Source organism: Triplophysa dalaica, chromosome 12 (genome assembly GCF_015846415.1).
Source record: "Triplophysa dalaica isolate WHDGS20190420 chromosome 12, ASM1584641v1, whole genome shotgun sequence".
Taxonomy (NCBI): Eukaryota; Metazoa; Chordata; class Actinopteri; order Cypriniformes; family Nemacheilidae; genus Triplophysa; species Triplophysa dalaica.
In genome coordinates, this window is record NC_079553.1 from 1,714,188 (window position 1) to 1,730,395 (window position 16,208).

The following is a 16,208-nucleotide window of genomic DNA, read 5'->3' on the forward strand; positions in this document are numbered from 1 at the left end:
CTAATAACCCAGACAAAGTACAGACGCCCTTACAAAAATCCTCTTCGTTCTCACTCAACAACCTCGAGACCGCTTTGTCTGCCAAATTTATTCAGAAATTTCAAAACAACATTGCTTAAAACGCCTCATTTACCATAAACTGGATATATTAATCGCGTCTGCTTACCGTTATAGAACTTCCCCTTTCACAAACAGCCATCAAAGTGCACGGAAAGTGCCTCAAGTCATTACAACCTAGCTTAATGTACGTCACCAGTTTCAGAGCAGGGAGAAGGATCGTGTTTTGTGATGCTGTGCTCTCCAACCGTTCCCTGTGCTGGCTCAAATTTGATTTTAAGTGATACTGATATGTGGCCTGTTAATCTGGATTTCTTTCTGAGACCGTCTCCCAGAACAAAACTTCATATTGTCACGTACCATAAAATCTCAGCGCAAAGCCTGCTTTGATGCGATCACAGTCTCAGTCATGACTTTGTAATCCAGCTTCGCATTTGACCCCCCTCCTTAAGTTACTCTTTTTCTGTCATCTTCGCTAAGTCGTCCGTGTCATAATGGGATGTTCTATCAGGGATAGTGTGAGAAGAAATTGTGGGGTCACTGGAAACGTTTTGGAGAATGACACACAGCAGCTATTCAAAGATGCTAGGCTCTCTTTTCTCGGGCTCTCAGGCTCATCCAAGAGCCCAGAATGCTGGATTATGTGGAGTTGATAGTGTACGTAAAAACAGGCTCTGAAATCACTTAAGCACCAGCTGCTTATCATTATACCCCGAGAGCGTGTGTGTGTGAGAGAGAGATCCTATCTTGTTGCACAAATGCTTTGCAGATATGTCGGGTCTGAGGAGAAACACGGCAAAGAGGAAGACAGGTTTGCACTCCATCAGTGACTCTTTCGATGGAGCCGTAGGGGTGAAGCGTTTAGGAGATTTTGCGAGTCTCCCTTCACCAGATTGAATGCTTTGAACTACCACTGGCAATCATGACCCGTAGTAAAGATAAATTACAAATGATATCTCTTAAATATCTCAGTTGTTTCGCACAGACATTAGATGGAAAGCAAATGGTGACTTAAGTATCTGAGACCAAAGTATCTGAGGTCCACATTAATGTGAAGCTCTGTGCTTTTACTCTGTCACCAAAAGTCCATTGGTGTTTCTGCTCTTTTCTTTTAGGAGAAATTTTACCGGAAGCATCGAAGACAAAGTTGGTACCTAAATGAAACGTGACTAAGAACTCGAGAATGTGTCCAGAGATATGAAAGAGCGCTAATCTAAGAAAATGGGCGAGTTTCTCCCAAAAGAAAAATGGATTGCTCGAGGTTGCCGTTTCATGGTCCAAGAGGTTGTTCCTGTGATTTTTCTCTTAGCAGAGGTAGATACAACGTAGACCATTGTTCAAGTAAATATAAAGTTCATGTAGATTGTATAGCTTGATTAATCTGGTTTGGATACGTTTGATAAAAATGTTTTGCCGTTGATGCGACTGAATTGCAGATTAAGCTCACTTGCATTGAGAAGTGTTCATGGCATTTATCTCAGAAGAAACATCTTGAAAACAACAGTTTTTTTTGTTTCCATTGCTGTCTATGTGAAACTTTTCTTTTTTACCGAACGAGCCGTAGAGCAAGAAAAGATATTCATTCAGCCATAACTTTTACAGTAGTCGTCAAATTACTTGACCAGCTGACCATCACAGGGGAGGTCATTGGCTTTTATGGATGTGAAGCTGGACTGTGAGTCTTAATGCTCATAGTTAAGTGACTTAATGAAATATTCTTTGGATGATTGACAGTCCATGGTGCTAAGAGGTCCTCATCTGACGGGCTCTCTGAGAAATATTGGCCCCGGATGACCAACTGCAATTCACAGAGATGTGCGTGTATGTGTTTTTCATTGTGTTAAGTATCCCCTCCTCTTTTTACTTGCATGGAAACTCTTTTTAAGAGGCTTTTGATTGCCAATATCCTGGAAGTGTAGTTCAAATATCACAGCTCATCCAGGACTAGTATATGTGCCACACGAGAGCCCCCATGTCGGGGATAATTTTCTCATCCCATTTAATACCATGTTTTATCATCCCTGGTGTTGTAAAATATGTTACTGCTGGACTGTTGTTGTAGTTATTCCCACTCTGTCACCGTTTTAAAATAGGAAAGCAGGCGTTGGTGTAACTCTGTTCTATACCTTCTTAAGCCTTTGTGTTTTACGGGAAGCTTTGATATTCCAGCGGGACTGAGATGGACCGCAGCCACACGAAAGGACCATTGCCCAAAGTGGTACCCAAATGCTGTTAAAGAATCAACACAATTCCGTAATATGCCTTGCCGGTGCTGCCAGAGTCTTGTGCCCTCTGGAAACAGAATGGGTTGTTCCAGTCATGGTGATCTCATTCGGGACCTGCAAAAGAAGCTGTTGCCCTTGGCCCCCTTGTTTTAGTTCCTAGACCAAAGGACGTGATTTGCCAGACAGTATAAGCGACACCTATCCAAATCTATCAGCATTTCTGTTAGGAAATGGTTCTAAGTGGTGTCTACTGAATTCTGTATGGTCATTGAAAATGAAGACAGCTGTCTCCTGCTATTTGCTGCAGTTAAAGCAACATTTTATTCGTATCACCTTAAAGGCCGCTGTAAAGTTATTTGAAACATTTGCGGTAGCACTGACACTGCTTAGTTTAAACCAGGACTATGCGTTAGTTGAATTGAGATATTTCTGTTGCTTTTATAAAAATGCCTAAGAAGAATACATTACTGGTGTGCATCTTGGGACAAAACAATGGCACGGATACATTTTAAGATATTTGAGGGCCAGTTATATTCGGTTTAAGACCGGTCAAGCTGTCATTTTAGTCTGGGAGTATCCTTAGACCTTGTCTGTGAAACCAGGCCTTGGACATTTAAGCTCCACTTTAAATTTCTGAAGCATCAGCATACAATTTTGCACAAAACTTTACATGTCTTAGACATTTTCCGGTTGACGTTTAGCCAGAGGCTGCACCGGTCCGTCGTGGTGAAGAAGGAGCTGAGCCGCAAGGCGACCGTTAGTTGAATTGAGATATTTCTGTTGCTTTTATAAAAATGCCTAAGAAGAATACATTACTGGTGTGCATCTTGGGACAAAACAATGGCACGGATACATTTTAAGATATTTGAGGGCCAGTTATATTCGGTTTAAGACCGGTCAAGCTGTCATTTTAGTCTGGGAGTATCCTTAGACCTTGTCTGTGAAACCAGGCCTTGGACATTTAAGCTCCACTTTAAATTTCTGAAGCATCAGCAAACAATTTTGCACAAAACTTTACATGTCTTAGACATTTTCCGGTTGACGTTTAGCCAGAGGCTGCACCGGTCCGTCGTGGTGAAGAAGGAGCTGAGCCGCAAGGCGAGGCTCTCGATTTACCGGTCAATCTACATTCCTACTCTCACCTATGGTCATGAGCTGTGGGTCATGATCGAAAGGACATGATCCCAGATACAGGCGGCCGAAATGAGCTTTCTCCGCAGGGTGGCTGGGTGATCCCTTAGAAATAGGGTGAGAAGCTCGGTCACTCGGGAGGAGCTCAGAGTAGATCCGCTGCTCCTCGACATCGAGAGGGGTCAGCTGAGGTGGCTCGGGCATCTTTTCTGGATGCCCCCTGGACGCCTTCCCGGGAAGGTGTTCCGGGCATGTCCCACCGGCAGGAGACCCCGGGGAAGACCTAGGACACGCTGGAGGGACTATGTCTCCCGGCTGGCCTGGGAACGCCTCGGTGTCCCCCCGGAAGAGCTGGAGGAAGTGTCTAGGGAGAGGGAAATCTGGCCATCCCTGCTTAGACTGCTGCCTGCGCGACCCGGCCCCGGATGAAGCGGAAGAAGAAAAAATGGATGGATGGACGTTTAGCCAATGTAATTTTTTGTCGAAATCTTTTTTGTTGAGAATTTTTTATGGACCAACAATGAATCTTTTTTATGTTAATTTGGCCATTACATTTACATTTAGGTATTTAGCAGACGCTTTTACAAAAAGAAATGAGGAAAACAAAGCAATTGCCGATAGAATTGTTCATGTTAATTTGAATTGTACAATCTATTCCTAAATGCTGAAATGAACATTACCTAATATTTATGAATGCTTAAGAGATGCCGTATTGTTCATTGTTATATCATGTAAGATAATGCATTAACTTTTAATCAACCCTACTGTATTGTAGATTAATTATGAGCGTATATAGGGTTTTGAGCGTCCAAATATTTTTGGAGATGCTGAATGTAGTAAAAAGACATATCAACAGTCAGTCGTATAGAACGCTACGCATGTGAATGATACAAATATATTCCCCAAATATCCTCAGGAAAACCCAGAAGGTTTGGTGCACCCACTGGTGCAGTAAGATGACATTTCTGGGTGTGAGAAAGTCAGCCGCACGATGTGCTCACCAGAATAAAGCTGGTCAGATGCTCCAGGCTCTTTCCACAAAGCCTGGGAGGAAAAATGGAAAAATGTGGCGTACGCCACCCCCGAACCATGGGCATCCCTTCCACACCACAGGATGTCTGTTGAGTACTGCACGTTGGTTACAGTGACCTCAGGACTGGATACTTCATTAAGAAGACGCTGGCACATATGATACAAAGGCCATTTGTCACATAAAAACAAAGTTAAACATTTATTTGCATAAACAGTGAAGAAAACTTTCAACAGCCTTGGCTAACCGGGTTGCAGTTGCTCGAGTGTGACACTGGCTAGCATGTTCACGGTATTATCTGCCTTATTGTTTTTTTGTGTTCCGTCCAGACCACAGCAGCGAGGCACTCCTGCCACAAGTCTTTCAGGATTAGATCACCCCCAAAGCTTGACGATTCAACTCAACATGCACTTGACTTAAAACCACATTGAAAGCCAAGTGGAAAGAAAGGGCAGGCATAAATCTCAAGCAACGGTTCGCAGTGAAGCTGGCATTTTAGACTTCTTTTAACATAGAATCTTGAAAGATCTGTTTGTGCGTTTGTCCCTTTTATGAATCCCACCGAGGACCAAAGTGTCTGCATCAGGATTAGATTCCCACGTCTGCGCGAAGCCCAATTAGTCCTTTTTTCATCTGAATCTTCAAAAGTGTCACTGAGTTTCATTCTTGTGGAGCAGAAAAGCTTTTCAGAAGTGTTTTTAGTCTACAAGTCGCTTCACACTTGGGGTTGTTGCCCCACATGAGGTTACCAGTTGCACTGATGGGTTTAAAAGATTTACATTTATGCATTTGGCAGACGCTTTAAAGGACTTGCATTGCATTATACTATACATGTGTTTCTGTGTATGTGCAATCCCCTGAGATCGAACCCATGATCTCGGCATTGCTAGCACCATGCAATAACCACTGAGTCACAGGAAGGACATCTTTAAAGGATTTCTTTAATCTTCTAACCTTTTTATGAAATATGTGAAGTTTAGACTAAATTCGAAAGTGTAATGCTGCGCAAAGTCCATTTCATCCATCTGGAGGGTTTTTAAATAGAGCCCACTATGACACATCTATAGTATGAAATAAGATAAATCGGAAACCAAAAATGGATATCAAGCATACAGGTCACATTGATACCAACAGATCTATGATAGATATATAGATAGTATTTTCTGGTGTGTGATGACAAGCATCTTTTGTGGAATTTAATGTATTCTGTAATTGTGTGATATAGTATTGTTTGGATATGAATATTCCATCATAATAATATTCCAAAGTAAATTTTTATTATTGATATTCATTTTTGATGGAATAATGGTTTTAATAATCCAGCACCTGCACGCACCATTGTGGTCTCACGTCAAGTCGATTTCATTTCCTTTTTACTCTCATCTTTTCCTCTCGGACCATGCAACCCAGGAGGTGATGACAGCCGTGCTGTACCTGCCATTTATCAGGCACTGGAGAAAAGCTGCTTTTAGGCTACAAAGCTGATTTATTAGCTGTTGTTGCCAATCATAGATTGTACGTGTAGGGACAGAGAAACTCTCAGAGCTCTAGTTACTCCGAGAACAAAAGCGATTGGAACCCTCTGTGTGGCCGCCGCCTTCCTCTCGGACCCCGAGCCAAAATCTCTACAGCACAGCGTAACTCGACCGGCTCGAGCACGTGTTTACCAAACAAAAGATGCACTGCTGCCTTGTTGTCTTAAAGACAAGGGTGTTAAAACATGTACTTATTGTGTTTTTTTTTTGAATGGCGTGTTTTGAATTCTTATCCTGCTGCACAACTGCCAGACAACGCGGCTCATCTCTTTAATCTTTGTCTGTGTGTTAATCTATTTCAAAGGTTTTGCTGCACATTACGTTTGGTTATGTGTGGTATGCCCCAACTTAATTATCTACTAGCAATTTCTGTGAATAATAGTAATGTTGTAAATTACCAGTAGTGCAAGAACTACTGAGCATAGCGCTTTTTATTACAATCAAAGTGAAAACATAAATATACTTTAAAGTATTAAATATTATGTACTGTATGTAATGTACATTTTGGTCAAAATTATTGATGTTTAAGTGAATATGAGGGTGATCATTTTTGCTGGATACTGTTATCTTTTATTTATTTATTTATCTATTTATTTTTATTTAATTTGTGGGAGGGATCAGATGAAGGGGGCGGAGTCTACAGGTGAGAAGGGGAGGGACTCTCTGGCTGGTAAGGAATGTTGAAGATGGTTTAATCTTAAATCTTATTTTATATTTTTCTTTGGAAGATTCACTATCACTTTTGAATTGATAGTTCATCAAAATATATCTATTTTCATATCATTTCAAACCTTTTCTTCCGCACAACACTGAGTAAAGTAAACAAGAGTAAACAATACTCTTGTCAAGAGTAAACAATGACAATTTCAATCACATGCTCATCTACTAAAATGTACAATACTCCTTCTAAAGAGTCGCAAACAGGTGCCTGACGTACCTGAGCGGACCCAATGCTTCACATGCTTGGGAAAAGCTGTAATTTGAGCTCCAAAGCCAACCAGCCATCAGGCAACCAGGCATCTGAAAAGGCTTTTAAGAAGTGCCATAAATTAGACGGCTCACAGTGGCTCCTTTTAATTACGTTGGCCTGCGCATCGCCCTGTTGGTGCAGGTCATGTAATTTTGCTCTGTTTGACGTCCTATTTGAGTCACCGCTTGATGACTTGCTGGCACGCTGCGCCTTTGATACGCTGTGGCAAGGCGGGGCGTGGGAGGATCGGAGCGTGTTGACCCCTCATGAAAACTCCACCCAACTGTGATGTGAACGCAGACGTTCCGACCTCTTGATGAGACTAGGTCATTCCTTAAGGGCAATAGTGCTGACAACACCATGACAATTTGGGTCAAAGCTGGTTAGTGACGGTTTGATGTTTGTCTAGGTGGTGGACACACATTGCCATGCTGCTCACCAAGAAAACTTTGCTTGCAAAACTGGTCGACCAGTTTGGTTTTTCTGGTGATGCTGGTTGACCAAAAAAGCCTCCATCTCAATCTGAGGTCCATCAACCAAAACACATATGGTGACCAGCTTTGTTTCAGCAGAGCAAACTAAATCTACTTTTTCATTTTAACCGAAGAATGGTGTGATTTCACTCGGCTTTGGTGCATTTGGTCTTCCAGATCAGACGAAAGTAGAACTTTTGCTCTGGCTGTTGACTCCTGGATGCTGAGGTGATCTGTTTTCCGTCCTTAGGTGAAAGGGGTCTCTGTGAGGTAATGCCTATAGATGTCACATCCTGCACTCCCTGGCTCGAAATCTATGTCAAAGAATGCTGTGCTGTGATATATCAGTCCCCTTAAGAGAAGAACCTTGCAATGCATCATAACCCCTTTGTTCCTAATCCATAATCGCTTACAAAGATCCCCTCAGACCTTTCCATCTGTCTTGACTGCTGTCCTGAGTAGCATTCTGTCTTGTTTCTTCACAGGGTGTAGGATAGATAACTGTGAGGCCTGTTTCAGCAAAGACTTCTGCACGAAGTGCAAGCCTGAATTTTACTTGCACAAGGGCCATTGCTTCGACAAGTGTCCAGAGGGCTTTGCTCCCTTGGAGGACAGCATGGAATGTGGAGGTATGTGAGGTTTAGTAAATAATACTGTTTTTATAGCGCTGTGAAATGTGTGAATGTAAACGATTACAAGACAGATATTGTTTTTGATATTCACTAATAATTCCATATAATGTTTTTTTAATATTGAAGAATCTGCATTACTAGAATAAAAGTGTTCCATTCAAACAAATTTGCTAAAAATCTATGAACACTTTTATTTGCAAAAAAGATTAAAAGTCAGCCCTTTTTATAAGCGGTAAGATCTGTGTCGTCATTTCTACTGTAAAATGTCATCAGTTTCATTCTCTGCCCTTTCTAACAGAGGGTTGTGAGGTGGGCCAGTGGACCGAGTGGGGGTCCTGCAACAGACGAAACAAAACCTGTGGCTACAAATGGGGGCTGGAAACCCGTACACGGCACATTGTGAAGAAGCCACCAAAGGACACAATACCGTGTCCAACCATCGCCGAATCCAGAAGATGCAAAATGGCTATGCGACATTGCAGGAGAGGTGAGGCACTCACTACGTGTGTGTGTGTGTGTCTTTTTGATTGGTTAAGCATATGTGGATCTCCTCATGGCTTCAATGTGAGTTCGTATTTAAGATACAAATCCTCTATTCCATCTGCAAATCATCAATATAATTAGATTTCCAACGTTTCTCCACCTAGAAGAAGAAATGCATCTCAACTGATTATTGCTACTTTGCTTTTTATTTGAATGACAAGTCACCGCACTCCTGCAATTTGGGCTTTCGGTGTTGACTGGCATTTTCGTTCTTGATTTATAAGTATTTTTCCACGCTCACTTTAGCCGCCTCGCCGTGCGTTTTTTCATGAGAGCGCATGTGTTCTCTCACATATTCACCTCTCTTCCCAGCGGAATATCTCAAAGTATAAAGTGCAGGTTTTCTCAATGGTGCTCTGTTTCCTTTCTCTATAAGAGAGTTATTTGCGGTGGGTGCTGCATGTGTTTAACCACTAAAACGAGAAGTCAAATCGGGGGAAAATATTTTTTAAGAAAATAGAGCCAAGGAAACATATTTTATAACGTGTTTAGCTTTCTAAAGAGGGGCCAAGTTTACTTATGGAAATAATTGCCTTATTCAGGAGGTCTTATCGGGGAGAACATGCGATAATAATGAATTGAGACGTTTCCTTTTAGCGTTTATTTCTCTGCGCACCTGAATGAACTTAAATCTTTTGCGATCATTGACTTATGATACTGTCACACCAAGGGCGCATGTAATTTCAATTTCAAAGGTCAGCAAAGGACAGCACGTTCAGTAACTCGGTTCACTCTAATTTTCCTTGCAGAATGTTTTTGACCGATTGTGGAAAGGTTAATTTTCAGCAGTTCAGAAACCCAGAAGCCCGAGGCTAAAAGAGATTGAACTTTCTCGAAATCCACTATTTATTTAAGGTTCCTCCGTCTCGCATAATATCACAATTTCCATAATGTCCACTTTTTTGTTTAAAAAAAGTCACGGGATCGGATCTCAACCGCTGAATGTGGCCCTAAAACAGAACATCATAAGACTAAATTCGTTCATCTTCAAGTCAAAACAAAACGCCGGATTTTTTTGGTTTACTCAGTAAATGAAAGAAAATAGAAAATGGTAAGCTTCGGTCTATATGGTCGTATTTTAAAGAGGTGCTGCTGGTTGAGTAGATATATTTTAGACACATCAGTTTGCTCTTTTCTTTGTTCAATGGCTTTAAGGTCGGGAGGGATTTTTCTGGCACTTCTTCCTCCGGCACCTTTCGTTGGCACTTTCAACAGGATTTTTCCCTCCGTAGTTTAGCTCCTGTTGACCTTTTCCAAAAGTATTTTATAGCTTTCTTTAATTAAAAACTGGCATTACTGGTCTCAATTATCTCATCTGAGGTCAGTGATTAAGAGTCATTGTTAAAAGTCTTAATTGAATCGCAGAGTCAGTCCTTTAAACCTTTTGTAAGCCTTTAGAAACCACTAAAAGCTCCTATACGGTAATATGGTCTGTATGAGTCAACAACTAAGTGTAAATTGTTGTACCAGTTTAACCCTTGCATGGTGTTGTAAGGATACATAGAATTATTGGTTCAAATTTAGAATTTCTTTGAATAACATATGAACAGTTTGGTTCCAAATGTTTAATTATTTTTGACAAATCATGTTTTTTATTTGTGCATTCCAATTCATATCAATCAAACTGGAGTTGGTTTGTTTTGATTTAAGCCATAAAAACTAAAAAAATACAGCTAACTTACACATAAAAACACAATAAAACCATAGTAACATAATACATTTTATGATTTATCTCATTTTGGAACCAAACTATCAGGACAAACTTTCAATGAACACACACTGTACACCCCCCTACACATTTATATTATATACAGGATATTCGGGTCTTATAAAAAAGAATGTTTGTACCTTTTTATGTCCTCTATATGTCTGGGCCTCCTTTTAGTGTTTGACCTTGTTTTTATATCCCAGTGGGGACCTAAACCTGAATACACACCAAGTCAGGTGGACTCCATGGAGATCAAAATTGAGTTCCCCATGGGCAAAAAAGCCTTTAAATCATACAGAACAATATTTTTTTAAATCTAACATTTTCTATGATCTTTAGATTTAGGGAATGGGTTAGGGGATGAAATATGCTGTTTGTACAGTTTAAAAATCATTACGGCTATTGACTGTCCCCGAGGAGATAATAAACCAAACCTGTGTGTGTCTGTGAGAGTGTGTGTGTCAGTGTGTGTGTGTGTTTGTGAGAGAGTGTGAGTTTTCTGTTTCTGACGTTCCCGCAACAAACGTGTAGAACTTCAATTCATAAATGTGATCTAACAAAGGTACAGGGTAAATATTAACAATATATGCTGTCTATATTGCTGGTAGTTGAAGTAAACATTTGTGAAGTATTTTAACATAAAGAGTTCGATTGTGTTGAAATAAAAACCCAAAACTGCTGCGGGTCCAACGAACACCAGCTGACAAACTATGAACACCACACAAGGGTTAAGGTAATACTCAGCTAGAAAGAATCTGAAACATTTATTTTATTGTTGCTATAGCTTTATTATATCCCTGTGTTCCCCAAACTAGGAATCCAATGCACCAGATTTCTTGTTCTTCAGATGTCGTCTTAGCTACTTAAGCACAGTATTCAGCACTACAATCAGTCATCGTGTTTACATGCACTTATGGATATCGTGGAGATACTGATATTAACCACAATCGTGTTTTAATCATGTTGGCATGTATTGTGTCAAGGGATAGTTATATGTCTCCGTTTGTTCAGATTATGCTGATTACAAGTGTATAGGAAACATGTAAACTTCTTAACTTAATAATGGAAGAAATGACGTACATGTAAACATCGTCATTGTTTTACCGGCACATATACGTCAAGAGAAAATAAAGTGCACGAGTGACCAGGAAGTAGCCAAAGCCCTTGGATGAAGATAAGGAAGCTTGGTCTAGAGACTTCATTTCATGTGAGGCCAGGATAACATAACCCCCGATTGACCTCTTACATTACGCTGGATTCTGAGGATTTTGCACGTAAATCCCTGAATGGTACCTAATACGACAGCTTTGCTCTGCAATTTAACAAATTACTCCGTGAGACATAAATAGGATTATATAGAAGGACTAGGCATGTATGCCTGTGTAAGTTTATGCATGGCGTTTCAAAGGCAAATTGCTCCATGTAAGAAGAGAAATAAGGTAAAAGAAGGTGGGGAGGGGGTTTGCTAGAATAAACCCTCATTATTGTAGCGTACGTAAAGAAGCATGAGATACTATAGGAATACAGTAGGTATAGATTACAGAACACCAGACCTTGCAGATTGCTATGGATTACATAGAGACAGGAAATACAAGAAAGTAAATAATGTCGGAAAGGAAAAATGAGCTGTACTTAAGAATGTATTTCTGGCATTGTCTATCTGATCTTTCAGCTTTCATGTCTGTAAGCTTACATGTCGCCAGTCTGAACCTAATGCACATGTGACTGAAGAACAGATGAACGTATAGGCGCCATTGGTCTAAATCGCTCACATTCACCAGCCCTGTTTTTTTTTTTTAAAGCATGTGGTAACTTTATAGATGTCCACAATGACTTTTGATCAGGGTTCTTTGATTCTTTTGTTCTCCGTATACATCGTGGTTGCTGGTCACCAGAATGTGATGCTAGCAGTACTGTAACTAGGTTAACCAGCAAGCCTCCATTGGTCAAGGATAAAGCTCGCCGACCACCATTTGTTTAGCATGGAAATTCATGCTGGTCTTTTCAACAGGGTATTAGCTTCTGTTATCATTGTAAATAAGGAAAGCGAATCAGACTCGCTTGGCTTCTCTATTTTTGAGCTGGGAGCCTGTTGCTGGGCCGACGCTTTCCCAGCAGGCTAGTCAGTCTCTTTCTGGCAGCGTGACGGGGCTCCTCAGGGTGGCGTATTGAGTGGGCTGTAAACACAATTTATTAATAGTCACCCGGCTGCTTGCAAAAATGAAGTGCCCGCTGAGCTCCAGCTTGCACCTAACATGGCCCCTGTCATCAAATCAACTGACCAACCGGCAGCACTAGAGCAGGCAGAACAATAATTCAATGCTAAAGCGCTTTAGATTGATATTCCAGCAGGGATTTCCTTTTCTGGATTTTCTGTCAGTCGCACCACTTCTCTGCGGATAGATTTTCCTTACTTGCACAATTCTGCCCGGCGTTCTTCTGAAAGAGGTTTTCCTCAAAGGTTCTCAGCCCTTTGCCTTTCTCGACCAAAAAGCAGCATGTTGCTTTACATCAGCGATATTAAATGTTAACAGTGTAAACAACTTTGAGTGTTATTGCCTCAAATCATCACTCTAATCCTGTAGTAATTCGCTAATGTTGGATTTGGTGTGACAGAGGGTTAGACACAAACATGGCATTGAGACTTATTGAATAATTTGGTTGTTTGTAAGCAAAGCGGCTTTCAGATTCTCAGTCAGCTGTTAACAATGTCTTTGAAAATGTGTAAGTGGGTACCAATTAGGTTCTTTAAAAACATAAGGAACAAATAAAACCCCATAGCACCATATCTGGGTTCTAATCTGTGAGTTGAGCCCAATCCCATTTTTACCCCTTACCCCTGTCTAGATTCTCTTTGGGATGGAGGGGTATAGCCCTCTTTTTTAGCCCATTTTTTTGGGACCACACTTCAAACAAAGGGGTATGAAATTTTCCAACGTGGCTACTCATGCGAATATAATGTAAGCCTTTATTTTGGCTTTATAAGGATTTAAACAACAAATAATCATCTTGTTTATGTTCAATATAATGTTGTGTTCAGTTTCTTGTCTTGAATACTTGAACGTTTGTAAAAAGTCGCTAAATCTTGCTAACGTAATGCATTACTGGTTGCACGATAGAACCGCAACATATACAACTGCAAACATGTAATTGTAACCAGGGCCGTCTCCGGAATGCAATCACAAGAGCCTCCAACCGATGTGGCGAACAGACCTGGTTGTCTGTTCGCGATCGCCCTCTGGTTCCCTGACCGGACAGAAGGGAGGGATCCACGAAATCCGATCAGAAACACTGTTTTAATCAAAACGTGCTTTGGCTTCCCCTGCCAGCTTGCGACTACACTATGGAGACGGCGAACAGAGGGGTGTGTGGTGAGCTGCTTTTGACGAAAAATTTTAGGCTGTAAATTTTCTTTATTGGGAAAAGATAATTCCATTCTTGACATGAGCACTTCAGCACTGTGCAACACGGTAAAATACAACCAAACCCAATAAGCAGTTATGCATTTACTCATTCAGCAGACGCTTTCACCCTAAGCGACCTACAAGTAAGAGAGAGTATACACTGAATCCAGGGCGATGTGATGCGTCACATGGCTCATTCTTAACGGATTCTTTGCATGATTGCATCGCTCGCATCGGCTGTAGATGCGTTCGTTAGAAGTTATGGTCAAACGATAACGTGAACTGAATGAAAGAAATTAAAAGAACAACTGTAAATTGGAAGCTCTTGGCAGTCGCGCCCAAGAGATGATTCGGCTTGTGATTGGCTGAATCACGGCTGCTACGCCCCTGGCTATAGGCTTCCTTTTTATGGATGAGCCAATTGTAAGCCATCAGGCTTTGGTATGAAAGAGCTCCAGCCCCACCTTCCCCAAATCTTATGCCTGTCAGTCCAAGCCAGTCTGCCGTTCTCAATCTTAGAAAGTCATGTGCAGATGAAGACCCCTGATGATATCCCGACCTGGTGATGAAATTCAGGAATAATAGATGATAAATGTCTGACTAATATCGTAGGCCATCAATGGCTAGAAAAGCCTGTCCAGCAGGAGCACAATGTTCGCTGCTTTCCCAGGGCAAGTAGAGCTCACTAATAACTATTTCGGGTGTTTATCCGTGCCTTGCGCCTAGGTCTGTTGTGACTGGTTGCCAATGGACTAATCTCAATTTAATTAGTTGACTCTGCAGGTCTGGAAAGGGAGGCCGGGGTTTCAAAGCTAACCCGCCTTCATGCAGTCACACACTTGCACATTCACATATAATCTCCACTGTATTTCTTGGTGCACTTTTGGTAAGCTTTGTTTTGTAGCGCTGATAATGTTATTGGCTGTTCCTCCCTCGTTGGTTGTTTGAATAAAAGCATTTGCCAAATGTAAATGTTCACTTAAAAACCTAGCTGGAGAGCGTACAGCAGCATTTAAGAAAGGACATTTGGCCTGAGGTCAACAGGAGATGGTGTTTGTCAATAGTTATTGATCCTTAATGATTCTAAATAAATTATTTACAAGAACGTATTGTGATCATTTCAGGAGTTTAAGAACATTCTTATAAATGATTAAGGATTGGCATATTTTTTTTATTGGCATAACTGAGTTGTATTTTACGGTACATTAAACAAAGTTATTTTTTGTCAATCGTTTAACTAACCCTTTTATCCAAATTGGCAATATCTGTCACGCTATTAAAGTCTCTAATGGGTTCTGCCCGTTGTAATTCTTCCACAGGGCGTGAAAGTCATTACTAGTAGTTTCTGGCCACTTTTTTAACCTTTTAATTTCCTCCGCAGTTACATTCTTTGTATGGGAAAAGGGGAGTTTCTGAATTACTCCCCACAAAGTGCCCTACTCCCTGACCAAAATAAATATGGCTCCTGTCATTCTGTCAGCAGCTGTCTTCAGAGAGCAATATTTGAAACCCCATGATCCCGGTGCCTTTTATATGGAGAATCCGTCGTCATACCACAGGCATGAACCATAAACGTGGAGTCCTGTGAAGAGTTAGGGTGAGAGAGAGCTCCCTCCTTTATATCTGCTTCATCTCACCCCCTTTATTAGGAGACGCAATATCCTTTTGGGGAGATTGTTTTACATTCATACTCCTATACAACGTATATATGATGTTAAGACTCTTTTGTTATATACAGCTTTAATAATTGACTGTGTCAAATTAATGGGTTTACACAGCATTGGGCAAAAAGTGATATGCGTTCTGCAGACTGGTTGTAAGCTGTAATTTACTGCATTGTCTTAAATGAATGTGTGGGCACTTGTCGAGCGTCGGACCTACGCTGTATCCTACGCAGAGCCGCGTACCCTATGCCGTAGCCTGACGCGCACCTCTCCAAAAATGTAACAACACGTAAACTCATTGCGGACCTTACTCAACGTAGACTCTTTTATCCAAAGCCACTCACGTTGCATTATACTGTACATTTGTTTTTGAGTATATGCAAGCGCTTGGATTGGTCTGTTTGAACCCCTCCCTCAGGTCAAAAAACACTGTGCTAGTCATATTTACTCAAACGCATTTTCGAATGAATAATGTATGTAAAATATGTGTGCTTCTGTATCAAACATCTCAAATCTGCAACAAAAGTGACTGTTTACTTGCCGCTATCACTGCTAGTGCTTCTCAAACTAGCTGCTTCTTCTTCGGCCCTTGTCTTGGTTACACAAGCAAAACGGGTTTTTACACAATGACGCCTAGTGGTCATTGCCTGTCGACGCGGACAACCACATAGAAGTATAAATGAAAACCAACATGTAGGCTTCAGCATAGGTCTGATGCTCGAGTATAAACTTTGCTTCAGTGAGTTGGAAAGTGTGCCTGAAACTTGCCTGAGAAATGTCATATTTACAGTTTTCCCAATCATGTATTTTGTTGAAGTATGCAGTGGCGAGTAGCT

At 41.0% G+C, this 16,208-nt stretch overlaps 1 protein-coding gene across 1 annotated transcript in view; it reads left to right on the forward strand.

Annotated features, from left to right (window-relative positions):
• rspo2 (R-spondin 2) overlaps positions 1 to 16,208 on the forward strand; it is a 47,878-nt gene that overhangs the window by 21,968 nt on the left and 9,702 nt on the right. The window contains exons 3-4 of the mRNA XM_056761645.1: positions 7,907 to 8,050; positions 8,352 to 8,540. Of these exons, the coding sequence (XP_056617623.1) occupies positions 7,907 to 8,050; positions 8,352 to 8,540 (333 nt within the window). The remainder of the gene's footprint in view (positions 1 to 7,906; positions 8,051 to 8,351; positions 8,541 to 16,208) is intronic.